We start from the raw sequence: 24,112 nt of genomic DNA on the forward strand, positions 1-24,112 counted from the left end.
CAATGGAAGAGGTTTCTCCCATATGGCACAAGAACCTTTAAACTTTTGGCTGATATAGACAAAGGGGCCACACGCCACAGAGATTCTGACTCAGTAGGGTGTACAAATAATAAACATTCTATGACTCAATAAAATACACGTTTATTTTACAGTGAGGAAAAATCCAATAATAAAGCATTAGTGCATAAGCAATACTTACCAGTACCGGAATTTTGAACCTAATGTAAAATAATGTGCAAAAAAGTTCTTTTGAGGTGGAAGCGGTCTGTCCAAACGGAAGAATGTGTGATGTTCTACACATGCTTTCCACAAATTTTTGCATGCTCTGTAATTCACCATATTAAATCCCAATAACGTTTCTCTAGATTCGTGCTGTAGTAAATGACAAAATGCAGAGAATACCAGGAAAACATCAGGATCTAATGCTCCATTTAGTTTACTTTTTACAGATAAACATTCTAGCCTTACAAACACTAATCCCTGTAGCACAGCCCCTTTTTTGTTTATCCAATAAAAAGGCAGTAAAATAAATGGAAAGGTTTGCAAAATGTGGACCTCACCTCAGTAATATTACAACTCTTAGGAACTTTTATTTTACAATATAGCTACAAATAAGCTTAAAATTGGATATATATCTGTTTTTAAAGCTTACTAGCTATAATTCTATTTCAAAATATAATCCTGGAACATAAATTAAACTATAAGATACATACACCTTTTAAAACCATCTCAAAATTTGTATATCTGTGTAGACCGCAAGTACATAGGAATATTCAGCACTTATAAACACTATTATATAACTCAAATTTTAAAATAAGTAGCAACATAATAGAAGCATTTCCTTAATTTTTCTCTAAAAGTTTGGCACAAATTACTTTTTAAATGGTTTTACTGAAGCAAACTACAACTAGTAAGTCACACATGTTCTAAGTGTATAGCTCTGGTATTCACACAATGAACGCAACCATTTAACTTCCAACCAGAACAAGAAATGGATTATTACTAGCAACTCTGAAGTATCTCCCCTTTCTACCAGATTATCTTTGCAAAGGTAATCACTCTTCTGCCTTTTATCACTACAGATTAGTTATGCCTGTTTTTGAACTAAATTATATACATGGAATCATACATATGTGTCTTAAGGTTTGAATTCTTTTTAGTATTCTGTTTCTATATCCATCCATATGGTTGTGAAACAGTAATTTTCATTCTGTGTAATATTCTATCATATGAATATGTCAGTTTATCCATTTGTTGTCGACAGATACTTTGTTTTTCCAGTTTCAGGATATAAAAATATTGCTATGTATATTCCTGTATGTGGTCTGATGCACATGTGTGTACATTTCTGCTGTTGGATAAGATATGCATGTTCATCTTTAGTAGATAATGCCCAACAGTTTTCCAAAACAGTCAGATCAATATATACTCCCTCCCACCGGCCGTATATCCTCTAACTCACCAACCACTGGCTTATCAATCTCTTCTCTACACTATTCCTGTGGATGTGTAGAAGTATCACATTTTGGTTATAATTTGTACTCCCCTGATGATCACAGAGGTTCAACACCTTCTCACATTACTGGCCACGTGGCTGTCTTCATTTCTGAAGTATCTGTTCAAGTCAGTAGCATATCTTTGGACTGGGTTGGATATATAACCAAGGATGTGGGTACGTGTGTATTATAGATATACACTGTGCTATTTCACTCCCTTCATGCTATCTTTTGATGAATATAGTTCTTAATTTTAACACAGTCCAAGTTACTGATCTTTTCTTTTAAGGTTTTCTATGCCTTGTTAAAGAAATGTTTGCCTATCAAAAGGTATGATAGCATTTCCATAACTAAAATGTAGTAAGATGCCCACATATAAATATTAAACTACTGGGGTGCCTGGGTGGCTTAGTTGGTTGAGCGGCTGACTTCGGCTCAGGTCATGATCTCGCGGTCTATGAGTTCGAGCCCCACGTCGGGCTCTGTGCTGACAGCTCGGAGCCTGGAGCCTGCTTCGGATTCTGTGTCTCCCTCTCTCTCTGTATTCTACCATTCACGCTCTATCTCTCTCTCTCTCAAAAATAAACATTAAAAAAAAGTAAATATTAAACTATTATTTTAGAAGATAATATGCTTAAAATACCACTTCTTGATCACCAAAAAATTTTTAACTGTGCTTAACAGTGGCTTTGTATGCACTAACAAGTAGTTTACATGCTGTACCATATGCCATGAATATTGATTAGGTCTCACACAGAGCATTACACAGCAATACTCTGCAGAAGCAACATCTAAGAATCATTTATGTTCTACCTTTTTTGACACTTTGCATACATCAAAAAGTCTATGTGTGATTCTGGCTTTCTACCAATTGTACTTGGACAATCTGTAATAAATTATAACAAAATCCACATTTTGTAAACAATAGACATAAAATGTTGTATTAAGAGATAAGTAGTTTCTATAAAGTGTGGGTATTTAAAAAGATGTTCTTGAGAGAAAACATTAACAAAACGACATTCTACAGACTACGACCATATACAGTCTCAGATCAGTTGTTAGATGACTTTTGTTGATAATATCTGTGGCTAAACACATTCCTAAATGATATACTACCTCACAGAATGGTTTGAAGATTAAATGCTATGAAAATGATTGTGTGATTATCAGACACAGAGTAAGACCTCAATAAATGTTAAATACCACAACTACTATTAGTAGTAACAATAGTACTATTAATGGGAAAAAATTAGAAAGTTGACTTCTACATTGCCTTCTACCAATATAATGATTTAAAGTAAAGTATTTTAGAGAAGTAGAGGCTTCCAGATAAGATTTGAAACATATACAAAAATGTTCATTAGCAGCATTAGTTGTAATAGTCACAACCTGGAAATGCCAAAAGTATCCACTAACATAAGAATAAATAATTTATGGTATATTCAATCAACGGAACACCATGTAGCAACAGAACAAAGTACTGCTATGTGCAATTCATTCATTCATATGGATGAATCTCATAATGTTAAGGTTAGAAGGTACACAACAGGAGAACATTATGTATGATTCATTTTTTAAAGTTCAAAAATAGGCAAACTAATCCATGGTGATCAGTATTTACCTTTCAGAAAGTTTAATGACAGCAAATGAGCATCAGATCCATCAGCAATAAAACCAAGGTGACAGTAACATTCTACATATTAACATGATATATTACTACATACTTACCAAACACTATACTTAATATTTATACACTTTTCTGTGTGTTTCAATAAAACTCTATAGAAAAAAACTTTCGTATTTTGTGAGGATAAAAGGGAAATCATAGTTGCTGATAAAATACAGTTGATTCAAATATTTTTAAGATTTCAAATACATTTTACACACACATACAACTCCCTTGAAATCTGCATTAATTTGTTACAATTTGTAAGAAATAATTTAAGTCAAAGGATAAAATTAGTTTAATTTGGTTAAATAGAGAAAATCATTTGCAAGATGAAATTCTTTCCCACGACAACTCAATGTGTTGTATTTAATATACAAAAGGACACCACCATTCACACAAAGGGAGGAAATGTACTATACATTCATGAACTAGAAACAAAACTAAACACTCAGTTTCCCTAAAATGAAATGAGCATATATACGAAAGAAAGTGTTGTAGATCAGTTAAAAAAAAAAAAAAAAGAAGAAGAAGAAGAACATATAAAATGCTCAGTTACCACCTTCATGACTAGACCCTGGCAACTGACAATGAACATCACAATTGAGATCAGTTTCAAAGTTCAAAAGAGAGCAGAATGGTTATTTAGAAGAACTTTTTAAATCAGAACCACAGTAACACTGGGGAAATAAACACTGTCATAAAATGTGAATTAACTAAATCGGTGGGCAGTTATCAACCTCACACTGAGAGTCTGGCCACAAATGACTTCATTTCTGAAGACTTCACTTATATAAATACTATTTGTTTATATAAATGTTATTTATATTTATACAAATAGTTTTATAAATATATTCATTTATATTAATAATGATTAAGATCATCACTCACCAATTCTTTTCTAAGTTGAATAAAAAACTGTTTGCACTTAAAAGAAATTTTTACAATCTTCAACCTGGACAAAAAGAATGAATTGGAGTGTTTATAATACTGAATGAAGACAAAAACAGTAACTTAAGAAAATAATTCAAAAAATAATCTTTTAGCTGTATATATAGTAACCTCTGAACATTTAATTATATATACACACATTACATAAATAATCTAAAGATTCTGGTGCTTCATGAAAAATAATTAGAATCTATATACTCAATTGAATAAAGTTTTATCAGAACATTTGCTGTGACCTATACATTTTCTAATTTTCAGCTCTAGAGAAATACATAAAAACACATATCACAAATTAAAATTTCAAGATATACCAACAACATAGTTATTTACTTTTTAAAACTACAAGTAGTTTTCTGGTTCTGTAAGGAACTCAGAAATCACCATTCCAATGTATTAAGTACAAAGCTCAACAGACTGAAAAACCAACAACTCTTCTTGGCTCCGTAAGAGACAGGAGGGCACAGGGCAAACTGCTACCCTCAAGGCCTGAGACCAACAAGTGCATGCAGAGAGCTGCAGCTTACCAGAGCAGAGACTCACGAGCAGAAACTGCCAGACGAACCAGTGCCAAGGCAGTAAAACCTGAACCGTAATTTAAGAATTGTTGGAGGCTCCGTGTAGCCAACTTCCAGAGTTAAAAACTCCAGAGGCACCCAGTCATACAGGGGGCTCCTGCAATATTGTTAAGATTTACCTCTAGCAGTTCCATCAGGTTCGCATGGTAAATGTCAGAGAAAAATACCCTTGGGTTTCCAGCAAGAGAAGGGGAAAAGGAACCATCTTGAAATACATCAGAGCACTCTGTTCTTAATAAGGTCCTTCAGGAGTAACTAGTTAGACAAATCCTAACCTGCTGGGGTACTACTACCAAAGCTTAACTAGCCTGGGGAAGCCAAACCAACTCCAGCTCACTCTAACCATTCTATCCCACCTAGCAGGGAGAAAAACGAGAAACACTTGTGAGGCTCACAGTCTAGAGGCACAGGCTCACTAAAACACTGAGGGCTATTCATAGGATACAGTACACTTGCCTTTCCCCAACACCTGACAACATTACTAAGAGCCTATTTACAGCAGTTCCTTTAACTAAAATACCATATCTGGTTATCAAGAAAAAGTTACAAGGCATACCAAAAGGCAAAAACACGATGTGAAGAAACAGAACAGAACCGGACATGGAAGAGACGCTGGAATGATCAGACTGGGAATTTAAAACATCTACAATTAATATGCTAAGGACTCTAAAGAATAAAGTAAAAAGCATATAAGAACAAATGGGCAATGTAAGTACAGAGATGGAAATCATAAGAAAGAACTTCAAGAAAATGCTATGGGTAAAAAACACTGTAACAGAAACAATACATTTCATGACCTTATTAGTACACTTGACAAAGCTGAGGAAATAATCTCTAAGATAGAGGATATATCAGTAAAATCCCCCAAACCCAAAAAGCAAAGAGAAAAGGATGTAAAAAGAACAGACTATCTAAGAACTGTGGGACAACTACAAAAGATGCAATATACAGTAACATATGGTGATGAACATACCAGAAGGAGAATAAAGTAACAGAAGAAATGTCTGAAACCAAAATAAGTAAGGAATTTCCCTAAATTAACACCGAACATCAAAGCACAGATCAAGAAAGCTCAAGAGAACACAAACAGGATATATGCCTAAAAAAACACACCTAGGCATATCACTTTTAAGTTACAGAAAATCAAAGATAAAGAAAAAATCTTGACAGAAGCCAAAGGAAAAAACACCTTACCTATAGACGAACAAAGGTAAGAAGAATTACATCCAACTTCTCCAAAACCATAAAGAAGAGCGCATTGAGAGAAAAAAACCACCAACCCCTTATTTTGTATTCTTGAAATTACCCTTTAACAAATGAATGAGAAATAAAGACATTCTCAAATAAAAGTAGGGGGACTTTATTGCCACGGACCTGCCTTGCAAGAAATGTTAAAAGAAAAAATTAATATAGGCCCAAAACTTGGATCTATATAAAGAAAGGTAAAACAGTGAAGAAGGAGTAAGTGACATTACAATAAAAACTTGATTTTTCATATTCTTAACTGATCTAACATATAACATTTCCTCAAAATAAGAAAAGCAACAATGTATTCAATTAGGTATGCTTATGTACCTATCATATATGTATAATTATATATATATAAAGTTATATACTTCTGTAGGCTTATAAATAAGTGAAAGGATTGACAGCAATGATACAAGGGACAGGAGGAAGAAATTAGTATTATTTCATTATAAGGTACTCACACTACCTGTGACGTGGCATATTATCATTTGAAAGTAGACTTGGACTAATGTAAATAGAACTGCAAACTCTAGAGCAACCACTTAAAACAAGTAAAAAAAGATGTAAAACTGATAAGCTAAGGAGAGAAAATGAGATCATATAAAATGCTCAATTAAAATAACAAATGGCAGAAAAAGAGGGAAACACAAAAATGGAAACAAAGAACAAGGGCAACAAACAAAAAAAGTAATGAATATGGCAGATACTAATACAAACATCAAAAATCCTTTAAAAATGGCAAAAGGCTAAATGCAACAATTAAAAGATACATTGTCAGACTGGATCAAAAAACAAGATACAACAGTATGTTGTTTAAATATAAAGACATATATAGGTTAAATGTAAACAGATGGATAAAAATATACCATGCTGGGGCACCTGGGTGGCTCAGTCAGTAAGCGTCCGACTTCAGCTCAGGTCATGGTCTCATGGTTCATGGGTTTGAGCCCCGCATCGGGCTCTGTGCTGACAGCTCAGAGCCTGAAGCCTGCTTCAGATTGTGTCGCCCTCTCTCTCTGCTCCTCCCCCACTCACACTCTGTCTCTCTCTCAAAAATAAATAAACATTAAAAAAAATTGAATACATATATATATATATATATATATATATACATACACACACACCATGCTAAGACTAATCAAGAGAAGCAGGAGTAGTAGGGTTGTAATGGCCATCATGGGGACTATAGTTAATAACACTGTATTGTATATTTAAAAGTTGCTAAGACAGGGGCGCCTGGGTGGCGCAGTCGGTTAAGCGTCCGACTTCAGCCAGGTCACAATCTCGCGGTCCGTGAGTTCGAGCCCCGCGTCAGGCTCTGGGCTGATGGCTCAGAGCCTGGAGCCTGTTTCCGATTCTGTGTCTCCCTCTCTCTCTGCCCCTCCCCCGTTCATGCTCTGTCTCTCTCTGTCCCAAAAAAAATAAACGTTGAAAAAAAAAATTAATTAAAAGTTGCTAAGACAGATCTTAAAAGTTCTCATCACAAGAAAAAAGAATTGTAATTACGTGTAGTGACAAACATTGATGAGATTTACAGTAGTGACCATTTTGCAATATATACAAATACTGAATCATTTTTGTACACCTGAAACTAACATAATGTTATATGTCAATTATATCTTAAATTTTTTTTATTGTTTATTTATTTTTGAGAGAGAGAGATGGACAGAGCTCGAGCAGGGGAGGGTCAGAGAGAAAGGGAGGAACAGAATCCAAAGAAGGCTCCAGACTGCGAGCTGTCAGCACAGAGCCCTACGTGAGGTTTGAACCATGAACCATTGAGATCATAACCTAAGCTGAAGTCGGACACTTAACAGACTGAGCCACCCAGGCACCATCAACTGCATCTTAAAAAAGAAAGAATCAAAAATAAAAAAAATTAAAAAAGAGTAGTTCTAATAATTTCAAAAAGAACAGACATTAAAGCAAATAAAGTTATCAGGGATAAAGGGCATTCCACAATGATAAAGGGGTAAATTCTTCAAGAAGACATTATGAAATCTTAATGTGTATGCACCTTAAAACAGAGCATTAAACTACAAGAGGCAAAAATTGATAGAATTACAAAGAAATACACATGAATAACTAACATAGTTGGAGACTTCAACACTCCTCTATCTGAAATGGAAAAATTCAGCACATAGAAGATCATTAAAGACATAAGTGAACTCAACAATATCATCAATTTAATGGATATAATTGACCTTTACAGATTACTTCTTATAACATGAAAAAATATTCTTTTCAAGCTCATTTGGAACATTCACTAAAATAGACCATATTCTCAGCCATAAAACACACCTTCACAAATTTCAAAGGATAGAAATCATATAATATCTACTCTCAAAGCACAATGAATTAATCTAGAAATCAGTAATTACTGATTTCTACTGGAACATCCAGTAGAAAAAAGAACTACTGGAAAATCCTAAAATGCCTGGAGAGTAAATAACACACCTATAAATACAACATGAATCAAACAAGAAATCAAGAGAAATGAAAAATTATTTAACCTAAATGAAAATGAAAACACAACCCATCCAAATACATGACACACAGCAAAAGCAGTACTTAGAAGGAACTTTATGACACTGAACGCATATATGAGAAGACAAGACCAAAAATCAATAATCTAAGTTTCTACTTTACAAAAAGAAGAGCAATTTAAATCTAAAGTAAGAAAAACAGTAGAGCAGAAATCAGTGAAAAAGAAAACAGCAGACCAACAGAGAACATCAATGAAACCAAAAGCTAGTTCTTTGAAAATTTAATAAAATCAATAAGCCTCTACTTATTGAGCCAGACTAAGAGAAAAAGAGAAAGTACACAAATTACTAATATTCAGAAATAAGAGTAGACATCACTACAATTAAAAGCATAGTAAACAGTGACTGAAAATCAAGTTTTATTTATATTAATATGAAATAAAGGTTTTTGAATTACAGCAACAACTTAAAAAAAAAACATAGTAAAAGAATACTATGAAGAAGTCTATGCCCGTAAGTTTGATAATCTCAATAAAATGAGCCAATTCTTTGAAAGACATGATCCGTCAAAACTCACAAAAGAAGAAATACACAATCTGAATAGGCCTATATTTGTTAAAGAAATTTAATTAACAAACTTATTAAAAAAAGAGGACCGGAATAGACATTTTTCCAAAGTAAACCTACTGAAATGGCCTACAGACACATGAAAAGATGCTCAACATCACTAATCCTCAGGGAAATGCAAATCAAAACCACAATATCCCTTTCCACCTGTTAGAATGGCCAAAACCAAAAAGACAAGAAATAAATATTGGTGAGAATGTGGAGAAAAGGGAGCTCTTGTGCACTGCTGGTGGGAATGCAAGCTGGTGCAGCCACTGTGGAAAACAGTAGGGAAGTTCCTGAAAAATTTAAAAATAGAAATACCATATGACCCAATAATTCCACGATTGGGTATGTACCCAAATAGAAAGGAAATACTAATTCAAAAAGATATATGCAACCCTGACCCCGGATTGCTATTGTATTTGTTGCATTATTTTCATGAAATCCACCCATATCCCCCAACTCCCAGTGCTAAGCTTCTGCTGCTACTCTTCAAGGCACATAGTCTCCTGGTATGCGTACAGTAATCCTCAGAGGACAGTGGTACCAGTCATCCCATTCTTTCAATAAGCACACCCAGCTGTAAAACTCCCCTAATTACCAACACATTGCTCTAATGCCCGGAGGCATGAATCCTTCAGAAGCTAAACCAATCAAATTATGGTTTCTTCAAAGGAACATTCTGTGAGGTAAGTGTATGAGGCTATTTCCTCTAGTTTCCTTGTTTTTGTCTCCCCTGTTGGCTTTCAGTTTCCCTAGAGACTCCTTCTTAAATAGTCAGAGTCTGGCAGTTATTTAAATTGTAATCCCCTGTTATTATACAGGAGCCCTTTGATGTGGTAGTAAAGTGAGGGTTGGGGAGGAATTGTTCTTAAACCCATGATTAGGTCTCCGTGGTTTGGTGGTCTGTGCTACTTGGCCCTGACCTCCAGTGCTTTTCAGCTCACCCTCTCCTTAAGTGAGACAAGAGGTATAGTGGGGGCTAAAAAAAGGTATTTCCTTCCCCCACTTTGGTTATGCTTTGGTAAAGTCCATGTTGGTTAAGTACTGCTAAGATAGATTTCCTTGAGGGCAGACCTTTGTTAAGGAGAAAAGAAAGCTCTGAGCATGTTTCAAAATGGTTACTTCTCTGCTCACCCCACCATGCCCTCCAAACAGGAGTGGATTTTTCTCCACTCTTCAGCCTGGGAACCTGGTGGAATGCCTAGTGATAGTAAAACTCATGACAGTGTGGGCATCTTTGTAAGGCTGGGGTTCAGGAGTTTTCATCTCTCAAGCCAGTTTTTGCTCAGTCTCCAACAATTAGTCAAATAGCTTTAAATTAGTCCTCCCAGTGGTAGTATGTACTGCCATAAGTACTGAGGATCAGAAGAAATACTTATGTTCCATGATGATTCAGATATAGTAGCTTTAACAACTTTAAATCCCATCTATTCAGTTTAATTCTTTTTTTTTTTTAATTTTTTTGAATGTTTTTTTAATTTTTGAGACAGAGAGAGACAGAACATGAGCAGGGGAGGGGCACAGAGAGGGGAGACACAGAATCTGAAGCAGGATCCAGGCTCCAAGCTGTCAGCACAGAGCCCGACGCGGGGCTCAAACTCACAGACTGAGATAATGACCTGAGCCGAAGTTGGATGCTCAACCAACTGAGCCACCCAGGTGCCCCTATTCAGTTTAATTCTTGAAAATAAAATTTAAAATGAACAGTATATACTTTCCAATCAATATCTTAAACATTCACATCTTTTTGTGTATGCATGACCTAACTTGTACTTTGATAAAGACTTCGAAATGTGGGGTGCCTGGGTGGCTCCATTGGTTAAGCATCTGACTCTTGATTTCATCTCTGGTAATGATCTCATGGTTTGTAGGATAGAGCCTTGTGTCAGGCTCTGCGCTGACAGCACACAGAGCCTGCTTGGGATTCTCTCTCCCTCTCTCTCTGCCCCTCCCCACCTCAGAATACATAAACATTAAAAAAACATAAAGAAAGAAAAGGGGCACCTGGGTGGCTCAGTCGGTTAAGTGTCCAACTTTGGCTCAAGTCACAGTCTCATGGTTTCTGAGTTCATGAGTCGTCTATGCTGACAGCTCAGAGCCTGGTGCCTGCTTCAGATTCTTGTCTCCCTCTCTCTCTGCCCCTCCCCTGTTCATGCTCTGTCCCTCTCTCTCTCAAAAATAAATAAAGATTAAAAATTTTTTTAAAAAAAAAGAAAGAAAAAAAGACTTGGAAATGTGAGTTATATTTCTCAATATTAAACTGTTTCTAAACATATTTACCAATAAAATAATATGCCAACTCCTTAGCAGAATATGTAGGATCCTTCACAATTGGAATCTAATTTCTCTTGTAAGCAATATCTTCCTAAATTTTTGTTCCCTTATTTCCGTCTTCAATGAAGACAACTGAAAGAGAAACCAAACCAAATAGCTCTTCATTTCCTCAACTTGTCATACCCTTACTATTCGGCCTCTGCTACTGTTTGCTACCGCTACCTGAATTCCTTAAATTCACACCTACCTCTTCCACACTTCCTGCTTCACTGAGGAAATTTCTATTCATCCTTTAAAATCCATCCCACGTATCATGGAACCATTAAAAATTTCCCTAGAGCAACTGTATCCTTTGTGTTTCCAAAACAATTTGCCAAAAACTCTTCTAGAATTCTTATAATAAAAAAGGTATATACAATATAGGGTTTTGAAACTACAGAAAAATTTAGATTATCACTGTATTATTTTATCCCATATTATCTGAAAAGAATTTTTCAAATTTTGGCATTTATATAAAATATAAAATTCATATAAAAATGTAAAATATAAAAATACAAAGTAAAATATTTTTAAAATTGTCTTTAGTAAAATCAGAAATGTATTACAATCAAAGATGCACATTTCAAAAGAAGAGAGGTTAGAGAGGGAGGGAGCCAAAACATAAGAGCCTCTTAAAAACTGAGAACAAACAGGGTTGATGGGGGGTGGGAGGGAGGGGAGGGGGGGTGATGGGTGTTGAGGAGGGCACCTGTTGGGATGAGCACTGGGTGATACTTGTATGGAAACCAATTTAACAATAAATTTCATATTAAAAAAAAAGATGCACATTTACCATTTCACTGTTATGAAAACTGACAGTGAGGCTTTTAATTACATATTTTCTTATTGTTATTAATTGTATAATTCATTCTTGTGTGTCCACTAATAGGCAGGTGCCATGTCTTTATATCCTCCTCTGAACATATCATGGTTTGAATGATATATAGTGAATGATACATAGCAAATATATAAAAGATTTGATATGAAACACTAAAGGATACTTAATTTTCTTTAATGGACTTTGTAGAAGTGTAATTGACATATATAATGAAATATACCAACTTCAATGAACAATTCAGAGAGTTCTGACAAATGTAGTCAGTTATGTAACTACCACCCACCAAAATCATCACATAACATTCCCATCGCCTCAAAACATTCCCTTGTGTCCCTCTGCAGTCAACTGCTTCCTTCTATTTTCAGTTCCTGGCAACCACTGGTCTACTGTCTCTATAATTTGTGTTTTCTAGAATTTCATATAAATAGAAACAAAGAATATGTTTGTGTTTGGCTTCTTATACTTGGCATAAAGTTTTGAGGCCAAGGCATCCATATGGTTTAGTGTTGTCAATAGCTCATTTCTTTTTATTGCTGAACAGTATTGATTGTGGAAATAAATCCTCTGTCACCAACTGATGGACATCTGCAGTTCTGTTTTGTGGTGTTATAAATAATGTAGCTAGGAACATTAGTGTAAAACTCTTCATATGAACTCAGGTTTTCATTTCTCTTGGGTAAATTTCCAGGAACAGAAATGCTGGATTATATGGTAAATCTATGTTTAACTTTAAAGAAACTGCCAAACTGTTTCCAAAGTTGGTGTACTAGTTTGCACTCTCACCAGGAACGTATGAGACTTAAGGAGTTTTGCTTCTTGCCCTCATTTGGTATTGTCACTTTTTTTTTTTAAGTGGAGCTATTCTGTGTGTGAGCAGTAGTTCACTGTGGTTTAATTTGCATTTCACTGGTGATTGAACATCTTGTCAAGTGCTCATGTACCATCTGTGTATCTCCTTTGGTGGAAGCGTGTAATCAAATATTTTGCCTCTTCTTTTTAATCAGATTGTCTTCTTACTACTGAGTTATTAAAGTTCTTTATATATTCTTGATAGGTCCTTTATCAAATATATATTTTACAAAAGACTGTGTCTTGTTCTGTCATCTTCTTTAGAGTCTCTCTTGAAGAGCGAAGTCTTTAATTTTCATGATATTCATCAATTTTTATATTTTATGCTTCATATGGTTTTGTGACCCATCTAGGAAATTTATTGTTATTATTTAAACAAAGTTGTGGCAATTTTCTAAAATAACTGCTTCTGTTACTTATCATATTTCTATTAAAGTGTTATTAAAGTGACTAGTTACAAAAACCTATTAAATAAAAATCACAGATAGTTAAAAATCAGGACCAAATCTTTTAAAAGATGTAAAGAGAAACAGAGTAATACAAAGTATTTCTTATGTATTTGTTTATTCTGCTAAAGACAATCATTACATTTATTTTAAAAAACTGCAGCTGCTCATATAATGCATAAGAGACATGGTCGAAGTGATTTTTATGATTTTCAACTTATCCCCTTAAAGGGAAGAGGCAGATCCTACTTCTTTTTCCTCGTTCTGGGATACAGAGGGTGAGTCATCCTGGACAATGAGGACAACATGCTAAGGACAACAGAGCAGTAAAACTGAAGAAACAGGAGTTTTAAACCCCATGGAGCCACCATACTTTCCTAGCACCAATTTAAACCACGTAATAGCAGATCATAGATGCAGCAACCACACCCATGCTCCAACCAATAAAATGGGACCTCACTTAATGCACTTAGAGGAAATACTGTAACGTGAAGCAATCATGGAGTGGGTGCCTGGCTGGCTCAGTCATTAGAACATGCAACTCTTGATTTTGGGTTTGTGAGTCTGAGTCCCACGCTGGGTGTAGAAATTACTTAAAAATAAAACTTCTAATGGGGGTCTGGGTGGCTCAGTTGGTTGAGAGTCCAACATGGGCTCAGGTCATAACCTTGCCATTCACGAGTTCGAGCCCTGCATCGGGCTCTGTGCTGACAGCTCAGAGCCTGGAGACTGCTTCAGATCCTGTGTGTCTCTCTCTCTCTGCCCCTCCCCCACTCATGCTCTTGTTTGTCTCTCTCTCAAAAAAAAAAAAGATAAATAAAACATTAAAAATTTTTTTTTGGAAAACTTAAAAAAAATGAAAAAATAATAAGGCAACCAGCATGGTGCAAGACACAGAGTAAACATGACAGTATTAGCTACTATACTATAGGACAAATTTAAGAGATTCTCCAAGAGAAAAATTCATGAAGCAGTATTCCTTATAAATATTGCCTTGTCTGGATTAAGCAAGTTTTAAAATAAACAATTTAATTATTTTGGTAGTCTCTAGTAGATTTCAAGTGGGATAAGATGCATGACAACATTAATATACTTCAACAACCACTTTCTTTAATATGAATTATTATATTTGGTAATATAATGGTAAAAGCAAAAATATTGATGGAAGTTCTTACCATGGAAAGGTATTCATTCGTACCCTGTTCTTATAAATCAGAATTCCTCCTGACATCACTCCAATCATAATTTCATTGTTACTTTGATCCTTCAAAAAAAGAAAATGACAAATCTAAAATATTGGACTTTTCTTGTTAAATATATATTTTAAAAATAGGATAAGGATTTTTTTAACACAATGTAACATATTTGAAGGCAGCACATAATTGCATAATATTTACAAACCCACACAGTAATTTTTACCTCACGAAGATAAAGAACATACTTCAATCAAACTTAAATGTTAGAATATTAAAATTCATTATCTACAGTAAAAATGATCTCAGGATTCCCCACAGTGTATAACTGGAATTGACTCTCTGAGACAGGGAATCAAAGGCCTTCTCACCCTGTAGAACGATGAAGTAGGATCTATTCTTTCATTTCTAAATTATTCTAACCTAATTGCTGTGTAAATACAGTGTCAGAATTGCAAAATTAAAGAAAATATGGAAGAATTCAGAGTTTAGTGAAGTGTAACCTATAAAAAAACAAGATTTCCAATATAATGATAAATCCTATAACTAATGTAATACAACAAAAAAATCATGACAGTAGAGTAGGGAACAACTGTTGGAGAATTTGAATGACTATGGAGAAGAAAATTTGAACTGTGCTTTGAGGAAAGGAAGGGTTTTCATGATAACTCATCCAACTTGAATAGCTAATCTGTACTACTGAGAAAATGTTGAATTAATTTCTCAGATGCGAATCAACCTTGAAATAGTGTTGCTAGTTGACTTGAAACATCCTATAGGCAAGCTAATGCTTTTAGCATTTAGCAACAATGCTTTACCCCCTACCATTCATATACTCAGAAGACAGAACTAATTAATGAAATTATAATCAAGATTTTATAATTGTGCCCCTAGAAAAAAAAATCCTTTAAAATGTAGTTTCAATAACTTCTAATTAAATAAAAAAACTTACTAACTTCTGTGACAGGAAAATAAATACCAATGGCCAAAGTAACACAACACTGAGTACTGTATGACCAACTTATTTAGCAATAACCAGCATTATTGTACACTGTTAGGATTCTTAAATCACTTTTTAAAAAATATCAATTAGAAGTTTGGGCCAAGATGGCAGACGTAATATATGTTCCTATTGCTCCTTCTGCTCCCACTCTCATACCACAGAAGATACATAAAAACAATCCGCTTGAATGTACATAATCAACAGACCAGACATTTTGAGAAATTTGCAAAGACATAAAGAGGATAAAATCAGATTTTAGGAGAGAAAAAAATTATAGAAGACCACAGCTTGAATTAAACACAGAAGAGAAAGTTCTGTATGGAGGCAGAAAGAAGGTATAGTCAACAGATACAATTTCACAGACGGCAGATGAAGGAAATAAAGGGAGCCCTCAAATTACTGTCAGGATGATCAGGTAGAGAACAGCTAAGGTAATTAGCTCCTACCAACTCTAGAATCCTGCCCTGTCTGGACTGAATTATGGGACAAGGAAGTATGTGCAGCTTATCTAAAATACCAAGTGTGGATACTGGGGACAGAAATTAGAGCAATCCTCAGAATGGATGGAGAACCTCAAACTGAGAAAGGCAAACTATAGGCATGTGTTTCGCGGCAATATTTTCCTTCTCTCCTCCACCATCACCTAAAGCAGGCCATAACAAAGAGAACGCCGACAAGCAAGTGGACTAAGAATCACAAATGCAAAAAGGAAGTACACAACCAATGATCACCAAGCACTAGAGAAGAACCAATACATTAAAGAGATATACCAAACTCAACAAATAGATAAATCAATCAAGCTGCTATGTTGGCAGAAAAACATGTTTAAAAACAAAAAAGCAAAACATGTTCAGGCTCTCTAGGAACTCAAGTTCTTAAATTATAGCTATCTAGATATGAAATGGCAATTCCCAAGGTGATGCCAGAAGTGAGCAAGATAAAAAAAAAGAAAAAAAAGAAGTGTTATGTCCTTAATGGACACAAATGCTACTAATCCCGATGTACAGGAAAATGCATGAAGACCACCTTATTTTAAAATATCTTTGTGTTTCTTTTTACCACTTACTACTACCTATATTATGCTATAAATTATGTTATTTAATCTATTTATTTTTTACTCTTCTTTAGTAGAACCCAAGTAGCAAAGCATAGGGCCTTTGTTTTTTCCACTATTGGGTTCTCAGGTGTGTAGAAAAGTGTCTTGTAGAGTTAACCCATGAACAACACAGGTTTGAACTGTGTGGGTCCACTTACATGCAGACTTTTTTTCAATATAGATTTGTAAAATTTTATAGATTTGCAACAATTTCAAAAAACTTGCAGACAAATCCTGTGGCCTAGAAATATAAATTTTTTTTTTGTTAGGTATGCCATGACTACATAAAATAAATGTAGATCCTACTCTGTTTTATTGCTTATTACCATAAAATAACACAATTATATATATATATATATATATATATATATATATATATACATATATATGCATTTTAAGTTTATTTAAGAGAGAGAGAGAGAGAACAAACACATGTGGGGAAGGGGTCGGAGAGAGAGAATCCCAAGCAGGCTCTGCACTGTCAGTGCAGAGCCCAACGTGAGGCTCAATCTCAAGATCATGACTTGAGCCAAAACCAAGTCAGATACTTAAGCAACTAAGCTACCCAGGTGCCCCAATACACACAAATATATTATAAAAAGTTAGGATGTATCAAAACTTCTGCACACTTACAGACCACACAAGGCATCATTCACAGTCAAGAGAAATGTAAACATTTGTATGAAATCATAACTGCATAACATTTCCTGTAGTACATACTGTATCACTGTAATAATTTCATAGTCACCTCCTGTTGCTGTCGCGGTAAGCTCAGGTGTTGCCAAGCATCGGCTTAAAATATGGTGTGACACTAACCATCTCTGCATGTGCGGTTTGGTCTCTCCAATAAACTGCATCTAGTGGCAAAAGTGATTTCTCACAGCTCTTGCTTATTTTTCAACGTGTTCTGTGTAATACCATAAACTTCCAGTAACATCATGGGACCCATAAAAAGTGCTACTTAGTGATGCTGGAAGTGTTCCCAAGAAGCAAAGAAAATCATGACATTGTAAGAAAAAAGCTGAATTGCTTAATAAATAGACTGAGGTCTGCAATTGTGGCTGCCTGCTGTTTCAAGATAAACGAATCCAGCATGAGTACCATTGTAAAAAAGGAAAAGGAAATTCATGAAGCCATTGCTGCAACTATACTAGCATGCACAACCTGGTACTTGGTGCAAAATGTACCTTTTCATCTCATATTGAAAATGTAGCTTTTTTGTGGGTAATGGACCGCTATAAGAAAGGTATGTCTCTATCTATAAACTCTAATATGATGTGAGAAAAAGCAAAGTCATTCTATGACAACGTAAAGCAAAAAGAAGGTGTAGGATCTAAAGCTGAAGGATTTAATGCCAGAAAAGGATGGTCTGATAATTTTAGAAATGACAAGAAAACAGGAAAAGCAGTCTCTGCTGAGGAGTCAGGAGACACGTTCCCAGGTGCCATTCAGAAAATCACTGAGGAGAAAGGGTATCTGCCTGAACATGTTTTCAATGCAGGTAAAAGGGCTGCATCCGGGGAAAGAAAACGCTATAAAGGACATTTATTAGTAAGGCAAAGAAGCAAGCCTGTGGATTTAAAGCAGGAAAGGCTAGGTCACCTCTGCTTTGCGCAAACGCAGTTGAGTTTATGATCAAAACTGCTTATCCCAAACTGCTAACGCTCCACCTCTGAAGGGAAAAAATGAACACCATCTGCCAGTCTTTTGGTTTTACAAGAAGGCCTGGACAATGACAACTCTTTTTCTGGATTGGTTCCATTAATGTTTTCTCCTTGAATTCCAGAAGTACTTTGCCTGTAAGGGACTACCTTTTGAAGTTCTTTTGATACTGGACAATGCCCCTGGCCATCCAGAACCCCATGAGTTCAACAGCAACAATGTCAAAATATTCTGCTTGCCCCCAAACACAGTATCTCTAATTCAGCCTCCAGATCAGGGGGGTCCTTAAGGTCCTTAAGGTCCTTAAAGGCTCAGTGCATACAGTCTCTATGGAAGGAGCCCTGATAAAGAAAACATCATGCAAGTTTGGAAGGATCTTGAGGATGTCATTGTTATTACAGAAAAGGCCATGAAAGCCATCAAGCTCAAAACAATAAATTCCTGGGGGAGAAAACTGTGTCCAGATAACTTTACAGGACTTATGACAGAGCCAGTCAAGAAAATCATGAGACGGATTAAAGATGGAGGGTCAAAGGTTTCATGATACAGACTTATCAAGAAACTCAAGAGCACTGCACCACAGGATTAACAAGGTGACTTGATAGAGGTGAGTGCTCCCAAAATTAGTGCTAGATGATGAGGAAGAAGTGGAAGAAGCAGTGCAGCAATGAACTGACACTGGACAACCTAGCAGAAGAGTTAGTTATTGAAGACTGCTTTTGACTTTTCTTTTGCAACACGGGCCCTTCCATGATAGGAGCACTGCAACTAAAGCAGACCGTGGAGGAACTGGTAACCGTACAGAAATTTTATTAGAGAAGTTAAAGAGCAAAAAAGCCTGGTAGAAATTAGAATGCATTTCCATAAAGTTACACCGAGTGTGCCTACCTCTCCTGCCCACTTCCACCTTCCCCACTTCTTACACCTCTGCTCACCTCTCAGATAGTTAGACCAACCCCATTTCTTCTTCCTCCACAGCCAACTCACTGTGAAGACGAGGATGAAGACCTTATGACAATCTACCACTCTACGAACTGCAAATAATCATCATGCTATTCGGCTTATAAACTTATCTGTTGTGAATGTGTGTGGGTATCTTTGTGCAGAAATCTGACCATATGGGAAAAACTGTATGAAACATTTCTGTGCCATTATCATCAGCAATGTCTAAGTATTCGCCTGGAGAACATCATGTGCAAGACTCATATGGAAGTGGATAGCCTATCCTTATACAGGAATGAGGTCTGTGATATTTAATATAAAATTAATAATGTGTTAGTTTGCTTAGTGTTTTATAATTCTGCTTTCAAAGAATTACATTACTGTGCAGTATGCCTCTTTGTCTCCTAAGTGGAGAAACTGTATAACTAGCTTACCATCACCGGTAAGTAGTTTTTAAAAAAATTAACAATGCTTCCGATATTGTATCAGGACTATGAGTGCAATATTGTAGGCCATAAATATTTTATAATGATTCATTCATTGGTACATAGCATTCATACCACTGCTTCTCCATTATCAATGTATGAATCGTTACTCCTGTAAATAAATATGTATTTCTTTTTCACATTAACTTTTCGTTTTTGATGTCTAGTGTTAGTAATACATTTAATATCTACAGTGTTTTGTATAATAGAAGACAATATTGATGTAGGTACTGACAGACCATTCATCTTGTATATAGACGATGTACACTGATCAATACAGTAGAGTCCTGTAAATGTATTTTTTCTTCCCGATGATTTTCTTAGTAACATTTTCTTTTCTCTAGTTTACTTTATTGTAAGAATGTAGTATATAATACATATAACATAAAAAATACATGTTAATCAACTATGTTATCAGTAAGGCTTTGGGTCAACAGTGTCGATTAGTAAAGTTTTGGGGGAATCAGAAATTACATGAAGATTTTGGACTGTACTGGGGGGATAAAGGTTGGTGCCCCTAACCCCTGCACTGTACAAGGGTCAACTGTACTCATTTGTTAAATGTTAAATGAATGGATCTCTATCACCAGTAGGAAGAGGTCTTAACTGTTTAGCTTGGCACTGTAGGCCTTTAAACAACCATCCCATCCCACTTTATCTCTCCCTTCTAACTAGAAAAAACTGTTTCTCATCAAGCCAGTTCTGTGACGTTTTGTGTACCCATAATTACATATTTCTTTAAGGCGGTTCTCACGCCTTCTTCGTGTTTCTCTAATGAATCAAACCAAAGTCTAGATCAAGTTCATATTTTTTTTAAGATTTTGTGCATTTTTAATTAAAAAAAAATTTTTTAATGTTTATTCATTTTTGAGACAGAGCGTGAGTGGGGGAGGGGCAGAGAGAGGGAGACACAGAATCCAAAGCAGGCTCCAGGCTCTGAGCTGTCAGCTGAGAGTCCAACTCGGGGCTTGAACCCAGGAACCAGGAGATCATGACCTGAGGTTAAGTCTGGTGCTTAACTGCCTAAGCCACCCAAGCACCCCTTGAGTCCATCTTCTCTGTGAAAATTCATTAGCCCACATGAACAAGTTTCTCACCCAGGGACAGAACTCCAGACCCCCCCTCTAACCAGATCCCAGCCCACCTGACATGCATGTCCAAAAGAGTAGTCACTAAACGCATGCAACTATTTAAATGGAAATTCATTAAACTGACATAAAATTAAAACTTCACTTCCTCAATCACACTAACCACTTTTTGAGTGACAGCACAGGTCTAGAACATTTCTTGCATTTCAGGGAGTTCTTCTGGAGACAGCTGCAAGACCAGAGCTGTCCAACAGAAATACAGTACAAGCCACATGTGTAATTTATGTAATTACACATAATGGGTGGCTTAGTAGGTTAAGCATCCAACTTTGGCTCAGGTCATGATCTCATAGCTCGTGAGTTCGAGTCCCCCGTCAGCGTCTGTGCTGACAGCCCTGAGCCTGGAGCCTGCTTCAGATTCTGTGTCTCCTTCTCTCTCTCCCTTGCTCATGCTCTTTCTCTCTCAAAAAATAAACATTAAAAAAAAAAATTATCCCAGTAAATAAATAAAAACAAAAGACTTAAGATAAGACTTAAGAATTAAGTGCAGCCTCCAGTGAATTAATGGATCCAGGCACTGAACATCAATGGCTACTAACATTAAAAACAGAAGTGAAAACCAGACATTATGTGCCTCCTGATAAAATCACACAAAAAAGGGATCAATCCTTACTCTGAACATGCCCCTTAATCAAGCTGCCAATCTGCAAGTAATACACAGAAAGCAGAACACGTTGAGTTACACCATTAATATGTGATCAGTCCAGTCCAGACCATGACAAATTAAAGGTGAAATGGCCCAGTTCTTTAACATGAAAATTTTAACAGAGATTAACAGAGATTTAAAGTGATCTAGTTAAAATAAACAAACAGCAAGGCCAAGTTGTAGTATCTATGAAGGCACACTTGGGTGATAAAACCATAAAAAAATACAATGTAGGAAGGGGCTATTATCGTGACAGGGCACAAAGAAGGTTTCTGGAATGGATGGCTAACATCTACTTCTTGACTTGGGGGCAGCTGCCGATGTTCCCTGAAATACAGTCCACAGTTGTGTATCTGTTTTGTAACAGGCTAAAAAATAACAATGTAAATGGTTGAGATTTAGGATGAATATGAATATTCTAATATTTTTGACCCATACGTCAACCTATCATTATTCCATGACCTGTAGTGGTCTTCCCTCCTTTCCTTTGGAGAATATTGTTCTAAACACAAACTGCACAGCTAAGACTACCTAATGTTCTAGCCTGTCTATTGTCACAGGTTAAGAGTAAAGTAACTCAATCCCACTAAAATTTTATATTATGGGTGGGGGAAACATTAATTTTAAGTGGTGTAGGGTAGCTATGAAAATAATTTTAATTATTTGTAATTATTAAAATATTTCAAACAAATATAGAAATACCAGGAAGTCAAGCAGCATCCCTCACCTTCTCTGCCTCATTCCCCAGGGATAGCCACTATTAATATTTTATGTTTATAAAAAATATAAATACATATTTTATATAACTACACAATTTCTTTAATCAACAAAAAATATATCTTATTCTGTAAATTATTTACTGCTGCATATTATTCCAAAGCATGGGTTTATCACAATTTCTTAACCAATTCTGTTCATTTATTTAGTGTTTCTAATTTTTTATTACAAATAGTGCTGTAATAAAAATTCTTGAACACACTATTTAAAACACTTATATAAATATTCTACAGGACAGAATCTGAGAAATGGAAATGATTGAAGATTATATGAATATCTGCACTCCAAAAGGGTTATAACAAGTTATACTTCAGCAATGTTTCAAAATGTCCACTTTGCATACTCTTACCAATAATGGATATTTTTAATCCTTTGAATTTTTGCAAATCTTATGAAATTGGTCTCTCCTTGTTATTTTCATGGTTATATTTTATTTTTTTAGATTTTTTAAAAGTTTATTTATCATTTTTATTAGTAACCTCTACAGCAAATGTGGGGTTCAAACCCATGACCTCAATACCAAGAGCCACATGTTCTACTGAGCCAGCCAGGCGCCCCTCAGGATTCTATTTTAGAGGATTAGAAAAAGCAAGCAATTTTTCATAATATCAATCATTTGTATTTCTCCTGTTAAATGCTCATCTTTTTCCTATATTTCTAATTACATGTCCATAAAAAATTAATCCTTAGAATATGAAATATGAATACAAAATAAGAATATTATGAATAAAATAAAATATGGATATTAAAAATTTCTGTAACGTATGTTGAAATTATGTTCTCTTTTAACCTTTAGCTTTATGTTTTCCCCATATATGATTAAAATGTTTATGTTTATATGTTTTTAATGTAGTTAGGCATAATATACATTCACTAATTCAAAAACAAAAGTTTGTGTGCCTTACGTAGGCTCAATAGTGTAGGCAAACTCAAATTATTCAGTGAAAATGAACACAGGTAGTTATCTACTGATCCTTTCATAAAGATGTCTGATACACCACACACACACACACACACACACACACACACACACACACACACACAAGCTATGTCTAGACAAGATGTGATGAGTGAAAGCACACAGCAGAATTATGGAAAGTCGCTGGGTGATCTGAATACTCTAGGGGGACACAGATGAAGTCATATATACTGCTCCACTCTGACGGAAGAAACTCTTTTCTCTGTTTCAAGAGATTACATTTTTAAATTATTTGATTATTCTAACCAATCTGTCAAAAAGTTTTCAAATGCATGTAAGTTAAAAACAGTGTTTTAGAAGAAGCTATAAATTGGTTCTTCAATATAGAAATAGACATCGTATGGCTAAATTACTTAGTATCTCTGTGTCTCACTTTCCTCATCTGTGAAGAAAGGATAATACTCCTACCTCACTGGGATACTGTAAGGATTAAATGAGATTAATATACATAAAGTCTTAAGAAGGTGTTGGACACTTAGTAAATGCTATTTAGGTGCTATTATTATTACTTGTGTCCTGTATGGCAAAAACCTCTCAAAATTACTGTCCTCGTATTCCTTCTTGTATACTCTGTAATCAGCCTAGGCCATCAAAATACCCCCAAACTGTTCTTACAAGGTCACTGATGACTTCCACATGTCTAATCCAGTTCTCATCTGACATAGTTAAACACTCCTAATTTGTTTCTCTTCAAAGACACA

At 35.3% G+C, this 24,112-nt stretch overlaps 1 protein-coding gene across 2 annotated transcripts in view; it reads right to left on the reverse strand.

Moving 5' to 3' along the window:
• The window catches only part of PTPN4 (protein tyrosine phosphatase non-receptor type 4), a 226,346-nt gene that overhangs the window by 74,590 nt on the left and 127,644 nt on the right, over nucleotides 1–24,112 (reverse strand). For both annotated transcript variants that reach the window (XM_030324799.1, XM_030324797.1), the window contains exons 10-12: nucleotides 14,656–14,744; nucleotides 4,054–4,117; nucleotides 200–372 (exon numbers count right to left, since the gene is read on the reverse strand). In XM_030324799.1, coding sequence (XP_030180659.1) covers nucleotides 200–372; nucleotides 4,054–4,117; nucleotides 14,656–14,744 — 326 coding nt within the window. The remainder of the gene's footprint in view (nucleotides 1–199; nucleotides 373–4,053; nucleotides 4,118–14,655; nucleotides 14,745–24,112) is intronic.

The sequence above is a fragment of the Lynx canadensis genome, chromosome C1, assembly GCF_007474595.2.
Source record: "Lynx canadensis isolate LIC74 chromosome C1, mLynCan4.pri.v2, whole genome shotgun sequence".
Classification (NCBI taxonomy): domain Eukaryota; kingdom Metazoa; phylum Chordata; class Mammalia; order Carnivora; family Felidae; genus Lynx; species Lynx canadensis.